General features: G+C 38.3%; 3 protein-coding genes and 2 pseudogenes across 4 annotated transcripts in view; 1 reads left to right on the forward strand and 4 right to left on the reverse strand.

Moving 5' to 3' along the window:
* LOC145462747 (melanocortin receptor 4-like) overlaps window positions 1-5269 on the forward strand; it is a 53855-nt pseudogene extending 48586 nt beyond the window's left edge. The window contains exon 2 of the transcript XR_014041250.1: window positions 4665-5269. The product of XR_014041250.1 is annotated as a melanocortin receptor 4-like (transcript). The remainder of the gene's footprint in view (window positions 1-4664) is intronic.
* Window positions 429-1755, reverse strand: LOC145462749 (octopamine receptor beta-1R-like). Its single transcript, XM_081446341.1, has one exon. It carries the CDS (start codon window positions 1406-1408, stop codon window positions 497-499), a length of 912 nt encoding a protein of 303 aa, XP_081302467.1. The 5' UTR covers window positions 1409-1755; the 3' UTR covers window positions 429-496.
* Window positions 5270-8000: 2731 nt separating the features above from the next.
* Window positions 8001-9348, reverse strand: LOC145463643 (melanocortin receptor 3-like; annotated as a pseudogene).
* A 1809-nt stretch (window positions 9349-11157) lies between these two features.
* LOC145462748 (melanocortin receptor 3-like) lies at window positions 11158-12471 on the reverse strand. Its single transcript, XM_081446340.1, has one exon. It carries the CDS (start codon window positions 12266-12268, stop codon window positions 11357-11359), a length of 912 nt encoding a protein of 303 aa, XP_081302466.1. The 5' UTR covers window positions 12269-12471; the 3' UTR covers window positions 11158-11356.
* Window positions 12472-16887: 4416 nt separating this feature from the next.
* On the reverse strand, window positions 16888-17934 carry LOC145462751 (octopamine receptor beta-1R-like). The gene has a single exon (XM_081446343.1). The coding sequence runs from the start codon at window positions 17865-17867 to the stop codon at window positions 16956-16958; it is 912 nt and encodes a 303-aa protein (XP_081302469.1). The 5' UTR covers window positions 17868-17934; the 3' UTR covers window positions 16888-16955.
* Window positions 17935-21946: the final 4012 nt, after the last annotated feature.

Below are 21946 nucleotides of genomic sequence, written 5' to 3' on the forward strand. Positions count from 1 at the left end.
TAGCGTCTATTTTTTTTTTTTTGGCAACAATTACCCCGGCATCATAATAGCGTTATGCGCACTTTGAACAACAGGACCCTGGTCTCATGCATTCACTCTCCTTATCCAGTGCTTCTTTGGAGATATATATTGCAGGCTGTCCATGATAGTGTGCCGACTGTAGCTCATCTTCCACTGTTAAATAATAGAGTTCAAAGATGAATTTAAAAGGTTAACGTGCTAAGCTTATCTGTTCTGTAACGCACAAACTTTAAAAGCCGGTTACGAGAGGTTTTTGTTCATTCATATAGGGCCATATTTTCATTTTCCTTTGATAAATGTTAAAGGACTGAGCGGTTTAGCTGTTTTGTAAACAAAGCCAGAACGCGCTTGATTGCGCAGTAGTCTTATCTATATATACTGCTAAACCACAAAAGTAGCTCTCAGGCCTTTCAAAAAGTGCCAAGAATTAACTGACTACCCCTAGCTTTTTCACCGCCATTCACTAAAGCTTTCCTTAGTTGTGACTTGGAAATATATTTCGCACAATGTCCAAGACAGCGCGTCGAATGTGTCTCATCTTCCAGCAGTAAATAACAGGGTTTAATGACGAATTGAGAAATAACAAGGTCGTCGAAAAACTGACTAAAACTTTTACACCGGGACTAAAGTCAGAGACTACAACGACAGCAAAACTACAGATCTTCGGAAGATAACAAAGCAAGAACACCAGATAGACGTAAAACACACCGACTGCAGATTTTCTCAACCTAGCAGCATTTGCTAGCTGGTCATTCTGTGCCACTTGTAGGGCGTGAACTTGAATTCTGTGGCGCCGCACGGCAAAATAAATCTTGAAATGAAGCATCGCTGAGAAAACGAGGTAAACTACTCCAATAATGGCAATCAACGCGTAAAAAATATTCCGTGAGACCCACAAGTAAAATAACGAAAGAAATGCACTGAACACCCATATTGAGATCACCACAACAACAACTCGCTTGTGAGTCACAAGTTCCTGGTATCTGAGATGGAGGTGCACAGCAAGGAATCTTTCCACGCTTAGTGCCATGACTCCCGAAAAGGAAGCTAAAGAAAATAAATATGAGGAAGAGAGAAACGAGGTGCATGTCGCATCAGTTGAATCGTCTCGCTGTAACCACTTGACGAGTAGCCCAAAGTAGAAAGGTTCGACAAGTAAACCAACACCAAGATCGGAGACAGCAAGATTCAGAAGCAATGGTTTTAGAGGCGTTGGTAACGATGAAGTCTTTCGTAGCGCCTGGATTGTGACGCTGTTCAAGATGATGGCGCTAATAGTTAGGAAAGCGTTCAAGATACAGTTAACGGTGTACCATGAACGTAAGTTTTCATTCTCTCTACTCGCGGGCTGGAATATCACCAATTTCTCACAAAACGGATTTTTCATAATCCTTTATATCCTCAGTTCCTACGCTGCTTTTCTTGCTTTAAATAATCTGTTTGAGTTCACGAATTATCTGATGCACAAGAGATCTGAGAAGCTGCGAACTTGAAACCTTATCAAAGTTCATCAAAATTCTCATAAAGCCGTCATTATAACACCAAATATTCATTTTGGGAAGTTTCAAATTTCCTCTCTTTGTCAAAAAAAACAGGTCTCACAATTCATCTGAAAAATAGAAAAATAAGTTAATTTGAAAAATTTTTCCTGACAAATTTAACGAGCGGGAAATGGTTAACACGTTTCCGTTTTTACTTTTTTCATCTCGTAGGAATACATTCAATTTTTATCGAAGAAGCATCACCTGCAACCCGGAATCTTAAGTTTGTTTTTTAGTAAATATGAATAAGATACGACAGGTTCCTACTGTCAACTGAGCAAATAGTCTGGTCTGCGGTTACGGACTGATTATCAGTAAAAGCACACAACAAAGTTAAGTGCATGTGTATACATATATATATATATATATATATATATATATATATATATATATATATATATATATATATATATGCAGTTGCATTTTCAAACACTTTCCTAGACGTTTAATAAATTTACATGTTAGCGAGACAAAACGGAACAACACCAGGTTTTTTTGTGTGTGCTCAGTTTTAAAATAGCAGTTTAACTAAGTCGATTCATGATTAAGTCATCTTAACGGTCCATTTTATGTCATTCGCTGGATCGAGTGCTCGTTGGACCACTCCACATGCTGATGATGTATTTTGCAGCGACTGACTGTCATCATTAGACATAAACGAAGGTCGTTACGCGTATCACCTGCTTACAATACTCAGTCCTTTACTATGCACCAATGGAAACGTTCTTTAATAAAATAGCTTGCTAAGAAGCTTGCAGCAAAGAGTTCAACTTCCGCTTCAGAATCCTCCTTAAGATTGCGGAGACCGACTAATATATGGCACTGTTGGGTTTAATAGAGGTTAAAATAAGAGAAATATAACAACTAACAATACCAATTTAGCAAATGCATTCAAGCAACTCTGTTAAAAGGTTCAAGAAAACTTGCAATTTATATATATCTGGCCCCAGTTATTCAAAGGGTGGATAGCGTAGTTTGGTTTGGCAACACTTATCCATCAGATAGCGTTAACTGTACTTTGAACAACTACACTCTGGTCCCATGCATCTACTCGACTCATTCAGTTTTAATTTGGAGATATATTTCGCAGTATGTGTCTTATCTTCCAGCGTTGTATAACTGGGTTCCAAGCCCGGTAGTTGTAAGATGAATTAAAAAGGTTTTCATACCAGCCACATCAAAGTTTTGAAAATTTAAGGTGGCTCTGAACCCTATGTACAGATTTTTTTTTAAAACGTTGCCAAAAGTTGCGTCTTATCATGCTTATTAAAATTTGATATTAAATATAAAAAAAAATTCACCGTGCCGTTTTGAATTATAAGTCCCTAAAGCTGCAACCAAGGGCGTTTTTAGCGGGTAATACTGTTGCTATGGTAACCTATTGTATCACGAAAATGATAACAACGTGTTCATCAATGATTGGGCAGTTTTTTGATACCTTGATTGTAGCATCAAGTGATAAAGAGTGGTTATAACGACCCGTCAAAACCGAAGACCGGTGTCAAGGATCCTAAGATGTAAGGATCTTTTAAAGATGATCAAAGGATCTTAAGAAGGACAGAGTTGAGTCTCCATGTTTTGAAAATACCCAGATTATAGACGCGAAACTTTAAACTTCATGTTGGATTTGTTTTCAGATGACCTTACCACAGCTGGATTTCCAAGGTAAGTCTTTCAGCCTTAAGGGACACAAGAGGTGTTTCAAAGGTAAACCATCTCCTAAAAATGTCAAGCAAACAACTGTCCCTGTTTTGTATATTTTTATTTTCTGCGTCGGGCAAGAGAGGATGAGGGGAAAAGAGTTAACCCACATACTCAACTTATTTTTAGACATTGTACCCAGGTCTTTCACGAATGTTACCACCCGTGTAGTGTGGATGTTTTCGTGGAGGATGGAAACGAGTGTAAAGCCGATTACGCTGTCCGCACGAGCAGCAGGATTGATTATTTCTAGGTCCTTCTGGGATGTTCGAAACCGAAGGAAGATCTAAAAATAACTCGAGAGGGATTACAAGGGGAATAAATCTTATGATGACGATTTATTCTCTCGCTTCATCCTTTTTAACCGTACGGCGGCACAGAAATCAAATTCATGCCTTGCAAGCACATGGCGAAATAGCAAAAGCTGCCAGGCTACGAAAATCTGCAGTCAGAACAGTTTGCATATACTTACATCTTTAAAAATGATATTTGCCGAACTTTTGTAGTTTTGCCGTTATGGCAATCTCTGAATTTAGTACTGGTGTGAAAGTTTTTGTCATTTATGTTATTTATTGCTGGAAGATGAGACACATTCGACATGCTGTCATGGACATACTGCGAAATGTCCTTCCAAGTCACAGCTGAGTAAAGGCGTCACATTCGAATTAGAGTCTGTTGGCCGTTTTGACTGGGGAATGTTTTTCTTGGAAACTGGCTTGAAAAACATGATAATGAACACATATGTTGTTTAACTTTGCCGTGCACTAACGTTCGAAATTCTGCTAGTTACGAAAGCTAGAATAAGATTTGAGTTAAATGTAGATGTATCATGAATTAGCTCGCCAGTGATGTCCTAAAAGAGCCACACAATAAACATTGTTTTAGAGCCACACGATAAACATTGCATTGAACATGTAAAAAGTTGCATGGCTGTGATAGGAGAATGCTGGTTTTGCTGTTTTAGAAATTTATAGCGTCGCCTTCAGCAAACTCCTGTGAACTCAAGGATTTAAATAAAAAAGCCATTTCTTACTCGTCGTGTTTTAATTTATAATTTATAATTTAATAATATAATTATAATTTATAATGTGAAAAAGTCCGTCAACGTTCATGTCAATGGTTTGCAGGTGATTTTCTCCAGGGGGCGGTAAGATGAGAGACCCTGGGAACGAGGTTGGATTTTTCTAGTTCTTAGACTGCACAGACCACAGCACCTACACAACATTGAATGGAATTGGGGACCCGGGAGTATCAGAGAATTTTTGAAAGACAAACCCACTACGTGATCCAGCGCGTAATGCTTTTGTTCATGAAAAAGAACTCAATTGTAAGTCCATCATTTAACATTTATTAAAGCACGATTTTACTAGTGCAAATTATAAGACTGGCTGCCACAAGCAGGTCATCTAGACAACGAGGAATAAATTCACTCACGTTCCGTTTCATTTATCGAACAACGAACGTAATAAGACAATTTTGAAGAGTCGTGTTCATCCGCCTTCGTATACAACTGTATTACATTTTTGGCATTTTTGTAACCTGCATTACTAAATAAAATGACGATGATGATGATGACGACGATGATGATGATGATGACGATGACGATGACGATGATGATGATGACGATGATGATGACGATGACGATAATGATGATGACGATGACGATGACGATGATGATGACGATGACGATGATAATGATGACGATGAATAGCTGTAACAACAGGGGCTTTGATAATTCACATGACAAAGCAGACTTCTTGATGCATTCGTGTAATCGAATGTCGATTTCGCCGCCATGGCGGCGCTTATTGGAAGGGGCGCTTAATGGAATATGGGCACTTCTTATGAAACGGCACTCGCGATCGAGGGGAGCGCTTATTTGAGAAAGGGCGCTTAATAGAAGGACGGCGTGAAATCGATTCATAACGGTAATAAACTTTCCATTGAACAGGTTTTCATGGCCTATTGTATGGGACAACGTTGGCCTTCCTCTTTTGGTGTTCTTTTTTTTTAGAAATTTGTTGCGCTTGCGCACTAAGCCCACATCGCCACCTATAATTTGATTGATTGGCTTGAAATGAAGGAGAAGATATTGATTTAACAAAACCATTTTGACTCATTCGGCAGTTGGAATCTGACTCACCATATTCCAATTTATAAACGAAAAAATTAAAGGTTGGTGACATTTATGATGAAGGTTTGCAGATGGATGAAGGCACACTCATCGGCAAAAATACATTTCAAACCGAAATCGACGGAAATTTAGGGTTACATGTGATGAGAAGAGCAAAAACAGCCAATATATCAACGATTTTCTGTTTCTTTTTGTGTCAGGCTAAACGTTTATTGAACAAAGCTAATTTTTCTCGTGAAATGCCCGATATCAGGTTTTGACAGGCATTTTCTCTTGTGATGACGGCTTTATGATAATTAGGATGAAATTTAAGGTGGCTGTTAACAGTTTGAAGCCCTTACTAGCAATTATACTTTCACGTTTCAGTATTACCACTCTTTATCAAGAGATGCTGCAATATAGGTATCACGTCATCGACCAATCATTGTTGAACAATATGTGGTAACCTTAATGGCGTAATAGGTTACCATAGCAATAATACGGCCTGTTAAAACACCCTCAATTTTAGCTTTAAGTGCCTATAATTCAAAAACGGCTCTGTGACTGAAAAAGTTTTATAATTAACAAATTTTGCAACCCCTATACTATTGAACTCATCTTTAAACCTACAATGTACCGCTGTAAGATGACACATTCGAAGCGCTGTCACAGACATACTGCGAGATATATTATGTATGCCCTGCTACTCTTTAATAAAAATATATATTTTAATATCATTATATTGATATTATAATTTGCAAAAGGATATGATCAACGATTTCCTTCTCCTTAGATGTGTAGGGCAAGAAAAAGTTCACTTTTCAGATGACATGTAAGACATCTGGTTTAAACAAAGACAGAGAATTAAAAAATCCCGAAATAGATATTTTGTCTCAATTACAATGACCGCGTTATTTTAAAAATTTCGACGAACTTTAATGACGCATTAACTTAACGGCTTTTAAACCTTATCCGTCAAAAATTATTCAATAGTTAAATAGATTCTGTCCACAGCGGTTCTTCTTATTGGATGGTATTTTATATTTATCGAAACATAAAGAAAATTGTTTATTAAGATAACCTACGTGCAGGTATCTCCGGAATAAAAGGAATAAAAGAGCGACATACAGATTTCATTTGTGGGTGTAAATTTTGGAGCTTGACAATAAAGTCTGATATCACACTGATAACTTCTTGCAGAAATTTTATTAGCATCGAACATACGGCTAGTGCTGTTTTTTGTTGTTTTTTGGCTAGTTTTGCCCTTAAGAGAAAAGAAGAATTTTATACGGTTTACTTAAAAAAATGTAATTATATCATATTTACAAATTTTCAACAAACAAAATTATATTCTTTTCAAAATCTCAGTCTCGTGTTTATTCTTAAAATATTTTTATAAAACACATTTTTATATATATATATAAAAGAGTTTTAACTTTTCACCACCAAAGCCACGTCGATAAAAAGTACAAGCGATCGCTACTCAAGACCATGTTATATCGTGCGTTTCACCTGTCGTCCACATGGAAGTCTTTCAACTCTGAATGTGATCATTTCAAGATGACGTTTACTAACCTCAAGTACCCTGACAGCTTCATCAATTTCACCGTCGCTATCTCTCACTTTGTCACCTCAGTGGGGACTGAAAACCCTGGAGTGCAAGCTCGATTATTCACTAACGAAAATGCGGTTCATTGAGTGGTTTTGCCTTTTAAAGGTCAAAAGTCAGCTGACGCATTGAAAAGGCAATTGTCAGATCTAAGCAGCAAAATTGATCACACTCTTCAACCTGGCGTTCAAGAGTCGCAAAATATGTGAAGACCTAAAGATGTGTGAGCCCAAACTACCTATAATTAGCCAACAATGCGTTGTGTATAATTATCAATATGATCTGTGTGATGCAGAAAATGTCGGCTACACCAGCCGACACTTATTTCAACGTATTGCAATCGGCAAGCACTTAAAGAACAACCACGGTCTGGAAACCATCGGCGACCTTACCAACAGCTTTTCCGTTTCGAAGAGCTGCAACGGAAAACTGGACTGTTTGATTTAAGGAAGAATAGCGGATGGCACATTAAGTAAAAGCCCCTTAAAGGGCACCAGTATCAGAGCGAGAGGATGCTGTATCAGAGTTCTCACATTAATTATAGGAACCTTAAAAGGTGTGATATATATTCTCAATCGAAATTAAAACTAACGAGAAAAAAGAGAAATAAAATCGTAAAAATATGTGCTAATTAAGATCAGATATCCAAACACCGTCAAGGTCACGATTATCTTTAGAGACTGGCAACAGTTTCCAGCTTTTTTCTAACAGCTATACTTTGAAGGATGAATACTACCACTGTTTAACAAGTGATGCTGTAATAATGGTATCACACAAATGCCCAATCATTGGTAAACAAGTTGCAGTTATCCATTTTATATAACACATTACCATAGCAACAATATGACCTGCTATAAAGACCCTTAATTTTAGCTTTAAGCGCTTATAACTCAAAAACGAGCTCGGTGACCCCCATTTTTTATTATCGAATTGTGATAAGCATGATAAGATGAAACTTTTTGCAAAATTTAAAAACATTCTGCAGTGTGGGTTCAGAGCCACCTTAAATTTGTTCTTAGTTGTCACTTGACAATACATGTCGCAGTATGTCCAGGACAGCGTTTCGAATGTATCTCATCTCCCAGCAGTAAATAACAGAGGTTAACGATGAATTGAGTAATACCAAGGTGGTTGAAAAAAGGTAAAAGGTTTTTACACCGCTGCTTAAATCTAAGCTAAAAACGGCAGCAAAACTACAAAAATGGGGAAGATAACAAAGCCAAAACGCCAAATAGACGTAAAACACACCGACCGCAGATTTTCTCAGCCTAGTAGCATTTGCTTTGTGGCCATTCTGTGCTAGTTGCTGTACTTGTAGCGCTTGAATTTAATTTCTGGGGCCCGCACACCTTTATAAATCTTAAAATAAAGCGTGGATGTGATTAGGAGGCAAACTACCCCAATAACGCCAATCACCACGTTAGCAATATTCGCGTAGACAAAAGCAGTGAAACAAATGCCCTGAACACCCATATTGAGATCACTACAGTAACAGCCCGCTTGTGAGTCATAAGTTCCTGGTATCTCAGATGAAGGTACACAGCAAAGAATCTGTCAGTGCTTAAAGCCATGACTCCCAAAAATGAAGCTGCACCAAATAAACAACAAATAACCAGATACGGAAGGCATGCAGCTTCAGACAAATTGTCTCGCTGGAACAACTTTATGAGTAGGTCAATGTAGAAAGGTTCGACAAGTAAGTCAACACCAAGATCAGAGACAGCAAGACTCAGAAGCAATGTTTTCAGAGGCTTTGGCAACGATGAAGTTTCTCTGAGTGTCTGGACTGTGACGCTGTTCAAGATGATGGCGCTAATAGTTAAGGAAATGTTCAAGACACAGTTAACAATGTACTCATGGGCTGGTATAGCAGGAATTCCTCACAAAGTAGGTTTTCCATGAACTTGAATGTTTTCAATCCCTACGGTGCTTTCTTTGTTATATATTTCTTGTGTGTTCGTGGATTATCTGACGCACGCTAAAATTAAAACTGTACTCTCGAACGTTTTTAACTTTATTGAATAAGCATTCATTGGAAAATTTCGTTCCAAATTCACGAGCCATATAATAATATTAAAGAACTGATTCAAGCTTAGTGTGCGTATATTGAGTCATGGATGCACGCGGGAACTTTGGAAGGCACGAAAGAAGCGTTAGAGTTGCTCGAGGCATCCGAGAGCAACTCTAGCTTCTTGAGTGCTCTCCAAACTTCCCAAGCGCATCCATAACTCGATATACGCACAGCTAAAAGCATGAACTAATTCTTTTATAACATGGCGACAACAACTTCGGCGCTAAAACATGTTTTATTTTTGATTGACTACAAAGTTCTTACAATGTACGGTGAGGGAAACAAAGGTCATTAGGATCCTAACACGCCACAATAAGTTGACCAACGGTTGAACGAAAACGCTTAACCTGGTTTCTAAAATTGCCAGTGAAAAATTCGCTTCCTTGCATTGATTATAATGAAAATCTAGGCAGACAAAGTCAAAATACTCAGTGAAAATGTAGACAAACAAAGTCATCCTACTCAAGTTTAAATAAACATCTTAGCTTGGTAAAAGTCAAAGGCTCGAAGTAGTTTGGACCGTTCAGAATATCTTCACATTGACGAAACTTAAACAAAAGGAACTTGCACTAAACTCGACGGAAATTTTGCAGCTAAATTGAAACTGCACACGTCATCTTATATACACACGGCCTTGCGTACATAGAGATTTCGTTCATGATGGCTCGATATAGGAATTAGATCAGACTAGTGCGCTATCTTATAATACTTATTGTCCAAACTCTCGTCCCACCCTACCCTGTGTAGGACAAAGAGACACGAAGTAACTAGACCTACCGGTACGACCTATTCTGTCAATGCGCGCTAGTTATAATACTGATAAGTGGAAAAAAAAATTAACCGACAACAATAGCATTCTTGTCCAGAAAATGATCTGATGTTGACTGATAATGACCTTGTAATGGCCGGTTAACGCCTCTCGGCTCCTAATACCATACCCTGTTAAGTACAGGTTCAGACCCTGTTTAGGACAGAGGCGAGTAAAATTGTATACCCTGTTCAGGACAGCGAGGCCAAAAAACCATACCCTGTCCAGCGGTACATCCACGTGTAGCCGAAATAAGGGAGTACTCCCCCGGGCTCTAAACCAGTCAAACCGGGATTCTTCAGTGCACTGCGGTCCTATATTTTGCCTGTTCTCTTAACCTTATATGGCTACTGATGTCATACACGAATAGTAAACAGACTGATTATCAGTAAAAACACACATGAAAGTTATATTCATGTATATATGCATGCACTCTCCTAGACATTAAATAAATTTAAATGTTGGCAAGTCAAAACAGAACAATACCAGGTTTTCTTTCAAGTCATTTTCTAAAAAAAGCATCTTTGCTAAATAAATTCACGATTGTTACGTCTTAACGGTCCATATTACGACAAATTTATGATCTGTATTAACGGCTACTGACGGACTTCCATCGACACGAAGATGGTTGAACGCGACACGTCAAAATTGTTTTAAATCGTCTGCGGGTCGATAATTCCAAGCTAATCTGCAAAAAACTAGCACGAATTGACATTGAGTGAATTTATTCCTCGTAATACAGACTACCTTCTTTCAATAGTCCGTACAGCTGATCTTTTAATTTGCACCAATAAAAACGTTCTCTTTCAACAGTCTTGCTAAGACCCTTGCAGCAAAATATTCAACTTCCGCTTCAGAATCCTCTCTAAGATTGCGGTGACTGACTATTATATAGTAGTAGTTGGTTACCAGGCGTTAAAGTAAGAAAATTATAACAAGTGACAGAATCAATTTAACAAATGCCTCAAGGAACTCTATTAAAAAGTTATCGAATCATGTTATTCATCCGGCCCCAGTTGTTCAAAGGGGGAACAGCGTATATTTTTTGGGGGTAACAATTACCCCGGCATCAGATAGCGTTATCTGCACTTTGAACAACAGGACCCTGGTCTCATGCATTCATTCTCCTTATCCAGTGCTTCTTTGGAGATATATTTTGCAGGCTGTCCATGACAGTGCGCCGACTGTAGCTCATCTTCCACTGTTAATTAATAGAGTTCAAAGATGAATTTAAAAGGTTAACGTGCTAAGCTTATTTGATCTACAACGTACAAACTTTAAAAGCCGGGTACGAGAGGTTTTCGGTCATTCATATACGGCGATATTTTCATTTTACGTTGATTAATGTTACAGGACTGGGCGGTTTAGCTCTGTTTTGTAAACGAAGCCAGAACGCGCTTGATTGCGCAGTGGTCTTATCTATCTATACTGGTATACCACAAAATTAACCGACTACCCCTAGCTTCTCTACCGTTATTCACTAAATCTTTCTTTAGTTGTGACCTGGAAATATATTTCGCACAACATCCAAGACAGCTCTTCGAATGTGTCTCATCCTCCAGCAGTAAATAACAGGGTTTAAGGACGAATTGAGCAATAACAAGGTCGTCGCAGCACTGGAAAAAACTGTTACACTGGGACCGAAGTCAGAGATTACAACGACAGCTAAACTACAACTCTTCGGGAGATAACAAAGCAAAAACACTAGATAGACGTAAAATACAGCGACTGCAGATTTTCTCAACCTAGCAGCATTTGCTAGCTGGTCATTCTGTGCCACTTGCTGGGCTTGAACTTGATATCTGTGGCGCCGCACGGCAAAATAAATCTTGGAATAAAACATCGCTGAGAAAACGAGGTAAACTACTCCAATAATGGCAACCAACATGTAAAAAATATTCCGGGAGACCCACAAGTGAACTAACGAAAGAAATGCACTGAACACCCATATTGAGATCACCACAGCAACAACTCGCTTGTGAGTCACAAGTTCCTGGTATCTGAGGTGGAGATGAATAGCAAGGAATCTGTCAGTGCTTAAAGCCATGACTCCCGACAGGGAAGCTGTAGAAAATAGATATAAGGTAGATAGAAACGAGGTGCATGTCGCATCAGTTGAATCGGCTCGCTGTAACCACTTGACGAGTAGCCCAAAGTAGAAAGGTTCGACAAGTAAACCAACACCAAGATCGGAGACAGCAAGATTCAGAAGCAATACTTTCAGAGGCTTTGGTAACAATGAAGTTTTACTTAGCGCCTGGATTGTGACGCCGTTCAAGATGATGGCGGTAATAGTTAGTATAGCGTTCAAGACACAGTTAACAGTGTACCACGATCGTAAGTTTTCATTGTCCCTACTCGCGGGCTGGAATATCACCAATTCCTCACAAACTGGATTTTTCATAATTCTTTATATCCTCATCGGTTCCTGCGGTGCTTTTCTTGTATTAAATAATCTCTGTAAGTTCACGGATTATCTGACGCACGAGAGAACTGAGAAGCTGCATTCTTGAAACCTTATCAGAGTTCATAAAAACACCAAATATTCATTTTGGGAAGTTTCAAGTTTCCTCTCTTTGTCTAAAACACATGTCTCACAGTTCATCTAAAAATACGTTCAATTTAACAAATTTTTCCTGACACATATGAGGAGCGGGATATCGTTGCCAGGTTTCCGTATTTACTCTTTTCATCTCGTAGGAATAAAATTCAATCGACTTGTGTGTGCAGATGAATTTTTACTGAAGAAACATCATCTGCAAACCGGACTCTTACGTTTGTTTTTCTTTTTTTTGTAAACGAGAATAAAATGCGACAGGTTCCTACTGTCAACTGAGCAAATAGTTTGGTCTGCGGTTACGGACTGATTATCACTCAGTAAAAGCACACAACAAAGTTAAATGCATGTATATATGCAATTGCATTTCCAAACACTTTCCTACACGTTTAGTAAATTTACATGTTAGAGAGACAAAACGGAACAACACCAGGTTTTTTTGTGTGCTCAGTTTTGAAATAGCAGTTCAACTAAATAGATTCATCACTGATTAAATCATCTTAACGGTCCAATTTATTTAATTCGCTAGATCGTGTGCTCCTTGGACCACTCGACATGTTAATGATGTATTTTACAGCGACTGACTGTCACCATTAGAGATAAACGAAGGTCGTTACGCGTATCACCTGCTTACAAGACTCAGTCCTTTAATATCCACCAATGGAAACGTTCTTTGATAAAATTGTTTGCTAAGACGCTTGCAGCGAGGCATTCAACTTCCGCTTCAGAATCCTCCCTAAGATTGCGGAGACGGACTAATATCACTGGAAAAGTTGAAAATTTCCATGCACATGTCAATTTTAATTTACAGTATGTAAATCTTGATTTACATTCTTTGTAAATTACAATTTACATGTTAGGGTTTTGTAAAATAAAATTACAGGAAATTTACAGCTTTTAGTACAGCATGTAAATGTTCTGTAAATAGTGATTTACATTATCTTTGTCCACAATGATCATTTGAAGAACAGGTAAAAACCTGTAAAATATTTTACGCACTTTTACAGTATCTCCCTTTGTAAAAAACATGTAAATTGCTTTGCTAAACCATGTGAGAAACGTGTAAATAATTCAACCGAATGCTGTAAAAAGTCTGGAAATGTTATGTTTGTAACCCTGTAAAAATCATGTAAATGAAAAAAGGGGGTCTGTAAGAAACATGTAAAAACCATGTAAATGAAAAAAGGGGGCCTGTAAGAAACATGTAAAAACCATGTAAATGAAAAAAAGGGGGCCTGTAAGAAACATGTAAAAACAATGTAAATGAAAGAAAGGGAGCCTGTAAGAAACATGTAAAAACCATGTAAATGGAAAACCTAGAAGTTGCACGGGTGCGGTGGGGGCCTGTAAATAGCCTGTTAAAACATGTTAATTAACAAGGGGGACCTTGCAAAGGCTGTGAAAACAATTGCTTTGTGGCCATTCTGTGCTAGTTGCTGTACTTGTAGCACTTGAATTTAATTTCTGGGGGCCGCACACCTTTATAAATCTTAAAATAAAGCGTGGATGTGATTAGGAGGCAAACTACCCCAATAACGCCAATCACCACGTTAGCAATATTCGCGTAGACAAAAGCAGTGAAACAAATGCCCTGAACACCCATATTGAGATCACTACAGTAACAGCCCGCTTGTGAGTCATAAGTTCCTGGTATCTCAGATGAAGGTACACAGCAAAAAATCTGTCAGTGCTTAAAGCCATGACTCCCAAAAATGAAGCTGCACCAAATAAACAACAAATAACCAGATACGGAAGGCATGCAGCTTCAGACAAATTGTCTCGCTGGAACAACTTTATGAGTAGGTCAATGTAGAAAGGTTCGACAAGTAAGTCAACACCAAGATCAGAGACAGCAAGACTCAGAAGCAATGTTTTCAGAGGCTTTGGCAACGATGAAGTTTCTCTGAGTGTCTGGACTGTGACGCTGTTCAAGATGATGGCGCTAATAGTTAAGGAAATGTTCAAGACACAGTTAACAATGTACTCATGGGCTGGTATAGCAGGAATTCCTCACAAAGTAGGTTTTCCATGAACTTGAATGTTTTCAATCCCTACGGTGCTTTCTTTGTTATATATTTCTTGTGTGTTCGTGGATTATCTGACGCACGCTAAAATTAAAACTGTACTCTCGAACGTTTTTAACTTTATTGAATAAGCATTCATTGGAAAATTTCGTTCCAAATTCACGAGCCATATAATAATATTAAAGAACTGATTCAAGCTTAGTGTGCGTATATTGAGTCATGGATGCACGCGGGAACTTTGGAAGGCACGAAAGAAGCGTTAGAGTTGCTCGAGGCATCCGTGAGCAACTCTAGCTTCTTGAGTGCTCTGCAAACTTCCCAAGCGCATCCATAACTCGATATACGCACAGCTAAAAGCATGAACTAATTCTTTTATAACATGGCGACAACAACTTCGGCGCTAAAACATGTTTTATTTTTGATTGACTACAAAGTTCTTACAATGTACGGTGAGGGAAACAAAGGTCATTAGGATCCTAACACGCCACAATAAGTTGACCAACGGTTGAACGAAAACGCTTAACCTGGTTTCTAAAATTGCCAGTGAAAAATTCGCTTCCTTGCATTGATTATAATGAAAATCTAGGCAGACAAAGTCAAAATACTCAGTGAAAATGTAGACAAACAAAGTCATCCTACTCAAGTTTAAATAAACATCTTAGCTTGGTAAAAGTCAAAGGCTCGAAGTAGTTTGGACCGTTCAGAATATCTTCACATTGACGAAACTTAAACAAAAGGAACTTGCACTAAACTCGACGGAAATTTTGCAGCTAAATTGAAACTGCACACGTCATCTTATATACACACGGCCTTGCGTACATATAGATTTCGTTCATGATGGCTCAATATAGGAATTAGATCAGACTAGTGCGCTATCTTATAATACTTATTGTCCAAACTCTCGTCCCACCCTACCCTGTGTAGGACAAAGAGACACGAAGTAACTAGACCTACCGGTACGACCTATTCTGTCAATGCGCGCTAGTTACAATACTGATAAGTGGAAAAAAAATTAACCGACAACAATAGCATTCTTTTCCAGAAAATGATCTGATGTTGACTGATAATGACCTTGTAATGGCCGGTTAACGTCTCTCGGCTCCTAATACCATACCCTGTTAAGTACAGGTTCAGACCCTGTTTAGGACAGAGGCGAGTAAAATTGTATACCCTGTTCAGGACAGCGAGGCCAAAAAACCATACCCTGTCCAGCGGTACATCCACGTGTAGCCGAAATAAGGGAGTACTCCTTCCGGGCTCTAAACCAGTCAAACCGGGATTCTTCAGTGCATTGCGGTCCTATATTTTGTGTGTGCTCTTAACCTTATATGGCTACTGATGTCATACACGAATAGTAAACAGACTGATTATCAGTAAAAACACACATGAAAGTTATATTCATGTATATATGCATGCACTCTCCTAGACATTAAATAAATTTAAATGTTGGCAAGTCAAAACAGAACAGTACCAGGTTTTCTTTCAAGTCATTTTCTGAAAAAAGCATCTTTGCTAAATAAATTTACGATTGTTACGTCTTAACGGTCCATATTACGACAAATTTATGATCTGTATTGACGGCTGCTGACTTCCAACGACACGAAGATGGTTGAACGCGACACGTCAAAATTGTTTTAAATCGTCTGCGGGTCGATAATTCCAAGCTAATCTGCAAAAAACTAGCACGAATTGACATTGAGTGAATTTATTCCTCGTAATACAGACTACCTTCTTTCAATAGTCCGTACAGCTGATCTTTTAATTTGCACCAATAAAAACGTTCTCTTTCAACAGTCTTGCTAAGACCCTTGCAGCAAAATATTCAACTTCCGCTTCAGAATCCTCCCTAAGATTGCGGTGACTGACTATTATACAGTAGTAGTTGGTTTACCAGGCGTTAAAAAAAGGAAAATATAACAAGTGACAGAATCAATTTAACAAATGCCTAAAGGAACTCTATTAAAAAGTTATCGAATCATGTCATTCATCTGGCTCCAGTTGTTCAAAGGGAGAATAGCGTCTATTTTTTTTTTTTTGGCAACAATTACCCCGGCATCATAATAGCGTTATGCGCACTTTGAACAACAGGACCCTGGTCTCATGCATTCACTCTCCTTATCCAGTGCTTCTTTGGAGATATATATTGCAGGCTGTCCATGATAGTGTGCCGACTGTAGCTCATCTTCCACTGTTAAATAATAGAGTTCAAAGATGAATTTAAAAGGTTAACGTGCTAAGCTTATCTGTTCTGTAACGCACAAACTTTAAAAGCCGGTTACGAGAGGTTTTTGTTCATTCATATAGGGCCATATTTTCATTTTCCTTTGATAAATGTTAAAGGACTGAGCGGTTTAGCTGTTTTGTAAACAAAGCCAGAACGCGCTTGATTGCGCAGTAGTCTTATCTATATATACTGCTAAACCACAAAAGTAGCTCTCAGGCCTTTCAAAAAGTGCCAAGAATTAACTGACTACCCCTAGCTTTTTCACCGCCATTCACTAAAGCTTTCCTTAGTTGTGACTTGGAAATATATTTCGCACAATGTCCAAGACAGCGCGTCGAATGTGTCTCATCTTCCAGCAGTAAATAACAGGGTTTAATGACGAATTGAGAAATAACAAGGTCGTCGAAAAACTGACTAAAACTTTTACACCGGGACTAAAGTCAGAGACTACAACGACAGCAAAACTACAGATCTTCGGAAGATAACAAAGCAAGAACACCAGATAGACGTAAAACACACCGACTGCAGATTTTCTCAACCTAGCAGCATTTGCTAGCTGGTCATTCTGTGCCACTTGTAGGGCGTGAACTTGAATTCTGTGGCGCCGCACGGCAAAATAAATCTTGAAATGAAGCATCGCTGAGAAAACGAGGTAAACTACTCCAATAATGGCAATCAACGCGTAAAAAATATTCCGTGAGACCCACAAGTAAAATAACGAAAGAAATGCACTGAACACCCATATTGAGATCACCACAACAACAACTCGCTTGTGAGTCACAAGTTCCTGGTATCTGAGATGGAGGTGCACAGCAAGGAATCTTTCCACGCTTAGTGCCATGACTCCCGAAAAGGAAGCTAAAGAAAATAAATATGAGGAAGAGAGAAACGAGGTGCATGTCGCATCAGTTGAATCGTCTCGCTGTAACCACTTGACGAGTAGCCCAAAGTAGAAAGGTTCGACAAGTAAACCAACACCAAGATCGGAGACAGCAAGATTCAGAAGCAATGGTTTTAGAGGCGTTGGTAACGATGAAGTCTTTCGTAGCGCCTGGATTGTGACGCTGTTCAAGATGATGGCGCTAATAGTTAGGAAAGCGTTCAAGATACAGTTAACGGTGTACCATGAACGTAAGTTTTCATTCTCTCTACTCGCGGGCTGGAATATCACCAATTTCTCACAAAACGGATTTTTCATAATCCTTTATATCCTCAGTTCCTACGCTGCTTTTCTTGCTTTAAATAATCTGTTTGAGTTCACGAATTATCTGATGCACAAGAGATCTGAGAAGCTGCGAACTTGAAACCTTATCAAAGTTCATCAAAATTCTCATAAAGCCGTCATTATAACACCAAATATTCATTTTGGGAAGTTTCAAATTTCCTCTCTTTGTCAAAAAAAAACAGGTCTCACAATTCATCTGAAAAATAGAAAAATAAGTTAATTTGAAAAATTTTTCCTGACAAATTTAAGGAGCGGGAAATGGTCAACACGTTTCCGTTTTTACTTTTTTCATCTCGTAGGAATACATTCAATTTTTATCGAAGAAGCATCACCTGCAACCCGGAATCTTAAGTTTGTTTTTTAGTAAATATGAATAAGATACGACAGGTTCCTACTGTCAACTGAGCAAATAGTCTGGTCTGCGGTTACGGACTGATTATCAGTAAAAGCACACAACAAAGTTAAGTGCATGTGTATATATATATATATATATATATATATATATATATATATATATATATGCAGTTGCATTTTCAAACACTTTCCTAGACGTTTAATAAATTTACATGTTAGCGAGACAAAACGGAACAACACCAGGTTTTTTTGTGTGTGCTCAGTTTTAAAATAGCAGTTTAACTAAGTCGATTCATGATTAAGTCATCTTAACGGTCCATTTTATGTCATTCGCTGGATCGAGTGCTCGTTGGACCACTCCACATGCTGATGATGTATTTTGCAGCGACTGACTGTCATCATTAGACATAAACGAAGGTCGTTACGCGTATCACCTGCTTACAATACTCAGTCCTTTACTATGCACCAATGGAAACGTTCTTTAATAAAATAGCTTGCTAAGAAGCTTGCAGCAAAGAGTTCAACTTCCGCTTCAGAATCCTCCTTAAGATTGCGGAGACCGACTAATATATGGCACTGTTGGGTTTAATAGAGGTTAAAATAAGAAAAATATAACAACTAACAATACCAATTTAGCAAATGCATTCAAGCAACTCTGTTAAAAGGTTCAAGAAAACTTGCAATTTATATATATATCTGGCCCCAGTTATTCAAAGGGTGGATAGCGTAGTTTGGTTTGGCAACACTTATCCATCAGATAGCGTTAACTGTACTTTGAACAACTACACTCTGGTCCCGTGCATCTACTCGACTCATTCAGTTTTAATTTGGAGATATATTTCGCGGTATGTGTCTTATCTTCCAGCGTTGTATAACTGGGTTCCAAGCCCGGTAGTTGTAAGATGAATTAAAAAGGTTTTCATACCAGCCACATCAAAGTTTTGAAAATTTAAGGTGGCTCTGAACCCTATGTACAGATTTTTTTTTAAAACGTTGCCAAAAGTTGCGTCTTATCATGCTTATTAAAATTTGATATTAAATATAAAAAAAAATTCACCGTGCCGTTTTGAATTATAAGTCCCTAAAGCTGCAACCAAGGGCGTTTTTAGCGGGTAATACTGTTGCTATGGTAACCTATTGTATCACGAAAATGATAACAACGTGTTCACCAATGATTGGGCAGTTTTTTGATACCTTGATTGTAGCATCAAGTGATAAAGAGTGGTTATAACGACCCGTCAAAACCGAAGACCGGTGTCAAGGATCCTAAGATGTAAGGATCTTTTAAGGATGATCAAAGGATCTTAAGAAGGACAGAGTTGAGTCTCCATGTTTTGAAAATACCCAGATTATAGACGCGAAACTTTAAACTTCATGTTGGATTTGTTTTCAGATGACCTTACCACAACTGGATTTCCAAGGTAAGTCTTTCAGCCTTAAGGGACACAAGAGGTGTTTCAAAGGTAAAGCATTTCCTAAAAATGTCAAGCAAACAATTGTCCCTGTTTTGTATATTTTTATTTTCTGCGTCGGGCAAGAGAGGATGAGGGGAAAAGAGTTAACCCACATACTCAACTTATTTTTAGACATTGTACCCAGGTCTTTCACGAATGTTACCACCCGTGTAGTGTGGATGTTTTTGTGGAGGATGGAAACGAGTGTAAAGCCGATTACGCTGTCCGCACGAGCAGCAGGATTGATTATTTCTAGGTCCTTCTGGGATGTTCGAAACCGAAGGAAGATCTAAAAATAACTCGAGAGGGATTACAAGGGGAATAAATCTTATGATGACGATTTATTCTCTCGCTTCATCCTTTTTAACCGTACGGCGGCACAGAAATCAAATTCATGCCTTGCAAGCACATGGCGAAATAGCAAAAGCTGCCAGGCTACGAAAATCTGCAGTCAGAACAGTTTGCATATACTTACATCTTTAAAAATGATATTTGCCGAACTTTTGTAGTTTTGCCGTTATGGCAATCTCTGAATTTAGTACTGGTGTGAAAGTTTTTGTCATTTATGTTATTTATTGCTGGAAGATGAGACACATTCGACATGCTGTCATGGACATACTGCGAAATGTCCTTCCAAGTCACAGCTGAGTAAAGGCGTCACATTCGAATTTGAGTCTGTTGGCCGTTTTGACTGGGGAATGTTTTTCTTGGAAACTGGCTTGAAAAACATGATAATGAACACATATGTTGTTTAACTTTGCCGTGCACTAACGTTCGAAATTCTGCTAGTTACGAAAGCTAGAATAAGATTTGAGTTAAATGTAGATGTATCATGAATTAGCTCGCCAGTGATGTCCTAAAAGAGCCACACAATAAACATTGTTTTAGAGCCACACGATAAACATTGCATTGAACATGTAAAAAGTTGCATGGCTGTGATAGGAGAATGTTGGTTTTGCTGTTTTAGAAATTTATAGCGTCGCCTTCAGCAAACTCCTGTGAACTCAAGGATTTAAATAAAAAAAGCCATTTCTTACTCGTCGTGTTTTAATTTATAATTTATAATTTAATAATATAATTATAATTTATAATGTGAAAAGTCCGTCAACGTTCATGTCAATGGTTTGCAGGTGATTTTCTCCAGGGGGCGGTAAGATGAGAGACCCTGGGAACGAGGTTGGATTTTTCTATTTCTTAGACTGCACAGACCACAGCACCTACACAACATTGAATGGAATTGGGGACCCGGGAGTATCAGAGAATTTTTGAAAGACAAACCCACTACGTGATCCAGCGCGTAATGCTTTTGTTCATGAAAAAGAACTCAATTGTAAGTCCATCATTTAACATTTATTAAAGCACGATTTTACTAGTGCAAATTATAAGACTGGCTGCCACAAGCAGGTCATCTAGACAACGAGGAATAAATTCACTCACGTTCCGTTTCATTTATCGAACAACGAACGTAATAAGACAATTTTGAAGAGTCGTGTTCATCCGCCTTCGTATACAACTGTATTACATTTTTGGCATTTTTGTAACCTGCATTACTAAATAAAATCAGGATGATGATGATCACGACGATGAATAGCTGTAACAACAGGGGCTTTGATAATTCACATGACAAAGCAGACTTCTTGATGCATTCGTGTAATCGAATGTCGATTTCGCCGCCATGGCGGCGCTTATTGGAAGGGGCGCTTAATGGAATATGGGCACTTCTTATGAAACGGCACTCGCGATCGAGGGGAGCGCTTATTTGAGAAAGGGCGCTTAATAGAAGGACGGCGTGAAATCGAGTCATAACGGTAATAAACTTTCAATTGAACAGGTTTTCATGGCCTATTGTATGGGACAACGTTGGCCTTCCTCTTTTGGTGTTCTTTTTTTTTTTAGAAATTTATTGCGCTTGCGCACTAAGCCCACATCGCCACCTATAATTTGATTGATTGGCTTGAAATGAAGGAGAAGATATTGATTTAACAAAACCATTTTGACTCATTCGGCAGTTGGAACCTGACTCACCATATTCCAATTTATAAACGAAAAAATTAAAGATTGATAACATTTATGATGAAGGTATGCAGGTGGATGAAGGCACACTCATCGGCAAAAATACATTTCAAACCAAAATCGATGGAAATTTAGGGTTACATGTGATGAGAAGAGCAAAAACAGCCAATATATCAACGATTTCCTGTTTCTTTTTGTGTCAGGCTAAACGTTTATTGAACAAAGCTAATT

This window comes from Orbicella franksi, chromosome 12 (genome assembly GCF_964199315.1).
Source record: "Orbicella franksi chromosome 12, jaOrbFran1.1, whole genome shotgun sequence".
In the NCBI taxonomy this organism is placed as follows: domain Eukaryota; kingdom Metazoa; phylum Cnidaria; class Anthozoa; order Scleractinia; family Merulinidae; genus Orbicella; species Orbicella franksi.

Bases quoted from the DNA above. Each gene is read 5' to 3' on its own strand.
- LOC145462748 (XM_081446340.1), bottom strand. From the start codon at position 12,268: ATGAAAAATCCAGTTTGTGAGGAATTGGTGATATTCCAGCCCGCGAGT.
- LOC145462751 (XM_081446343.1), bottom strand. From the start codon at position 17,867: ATGAAAAATCCGTTTTGTGAGAAATTGGTGATATTCCAGCCCGCGAGT.
- LOC145462749 (XM_081446341.1), bottom strand. From the start codon at position 1,408: ATGAAAAATCCGTTTTGTGAGAAATTGGTGATATTCCAGCCCGCGAGT.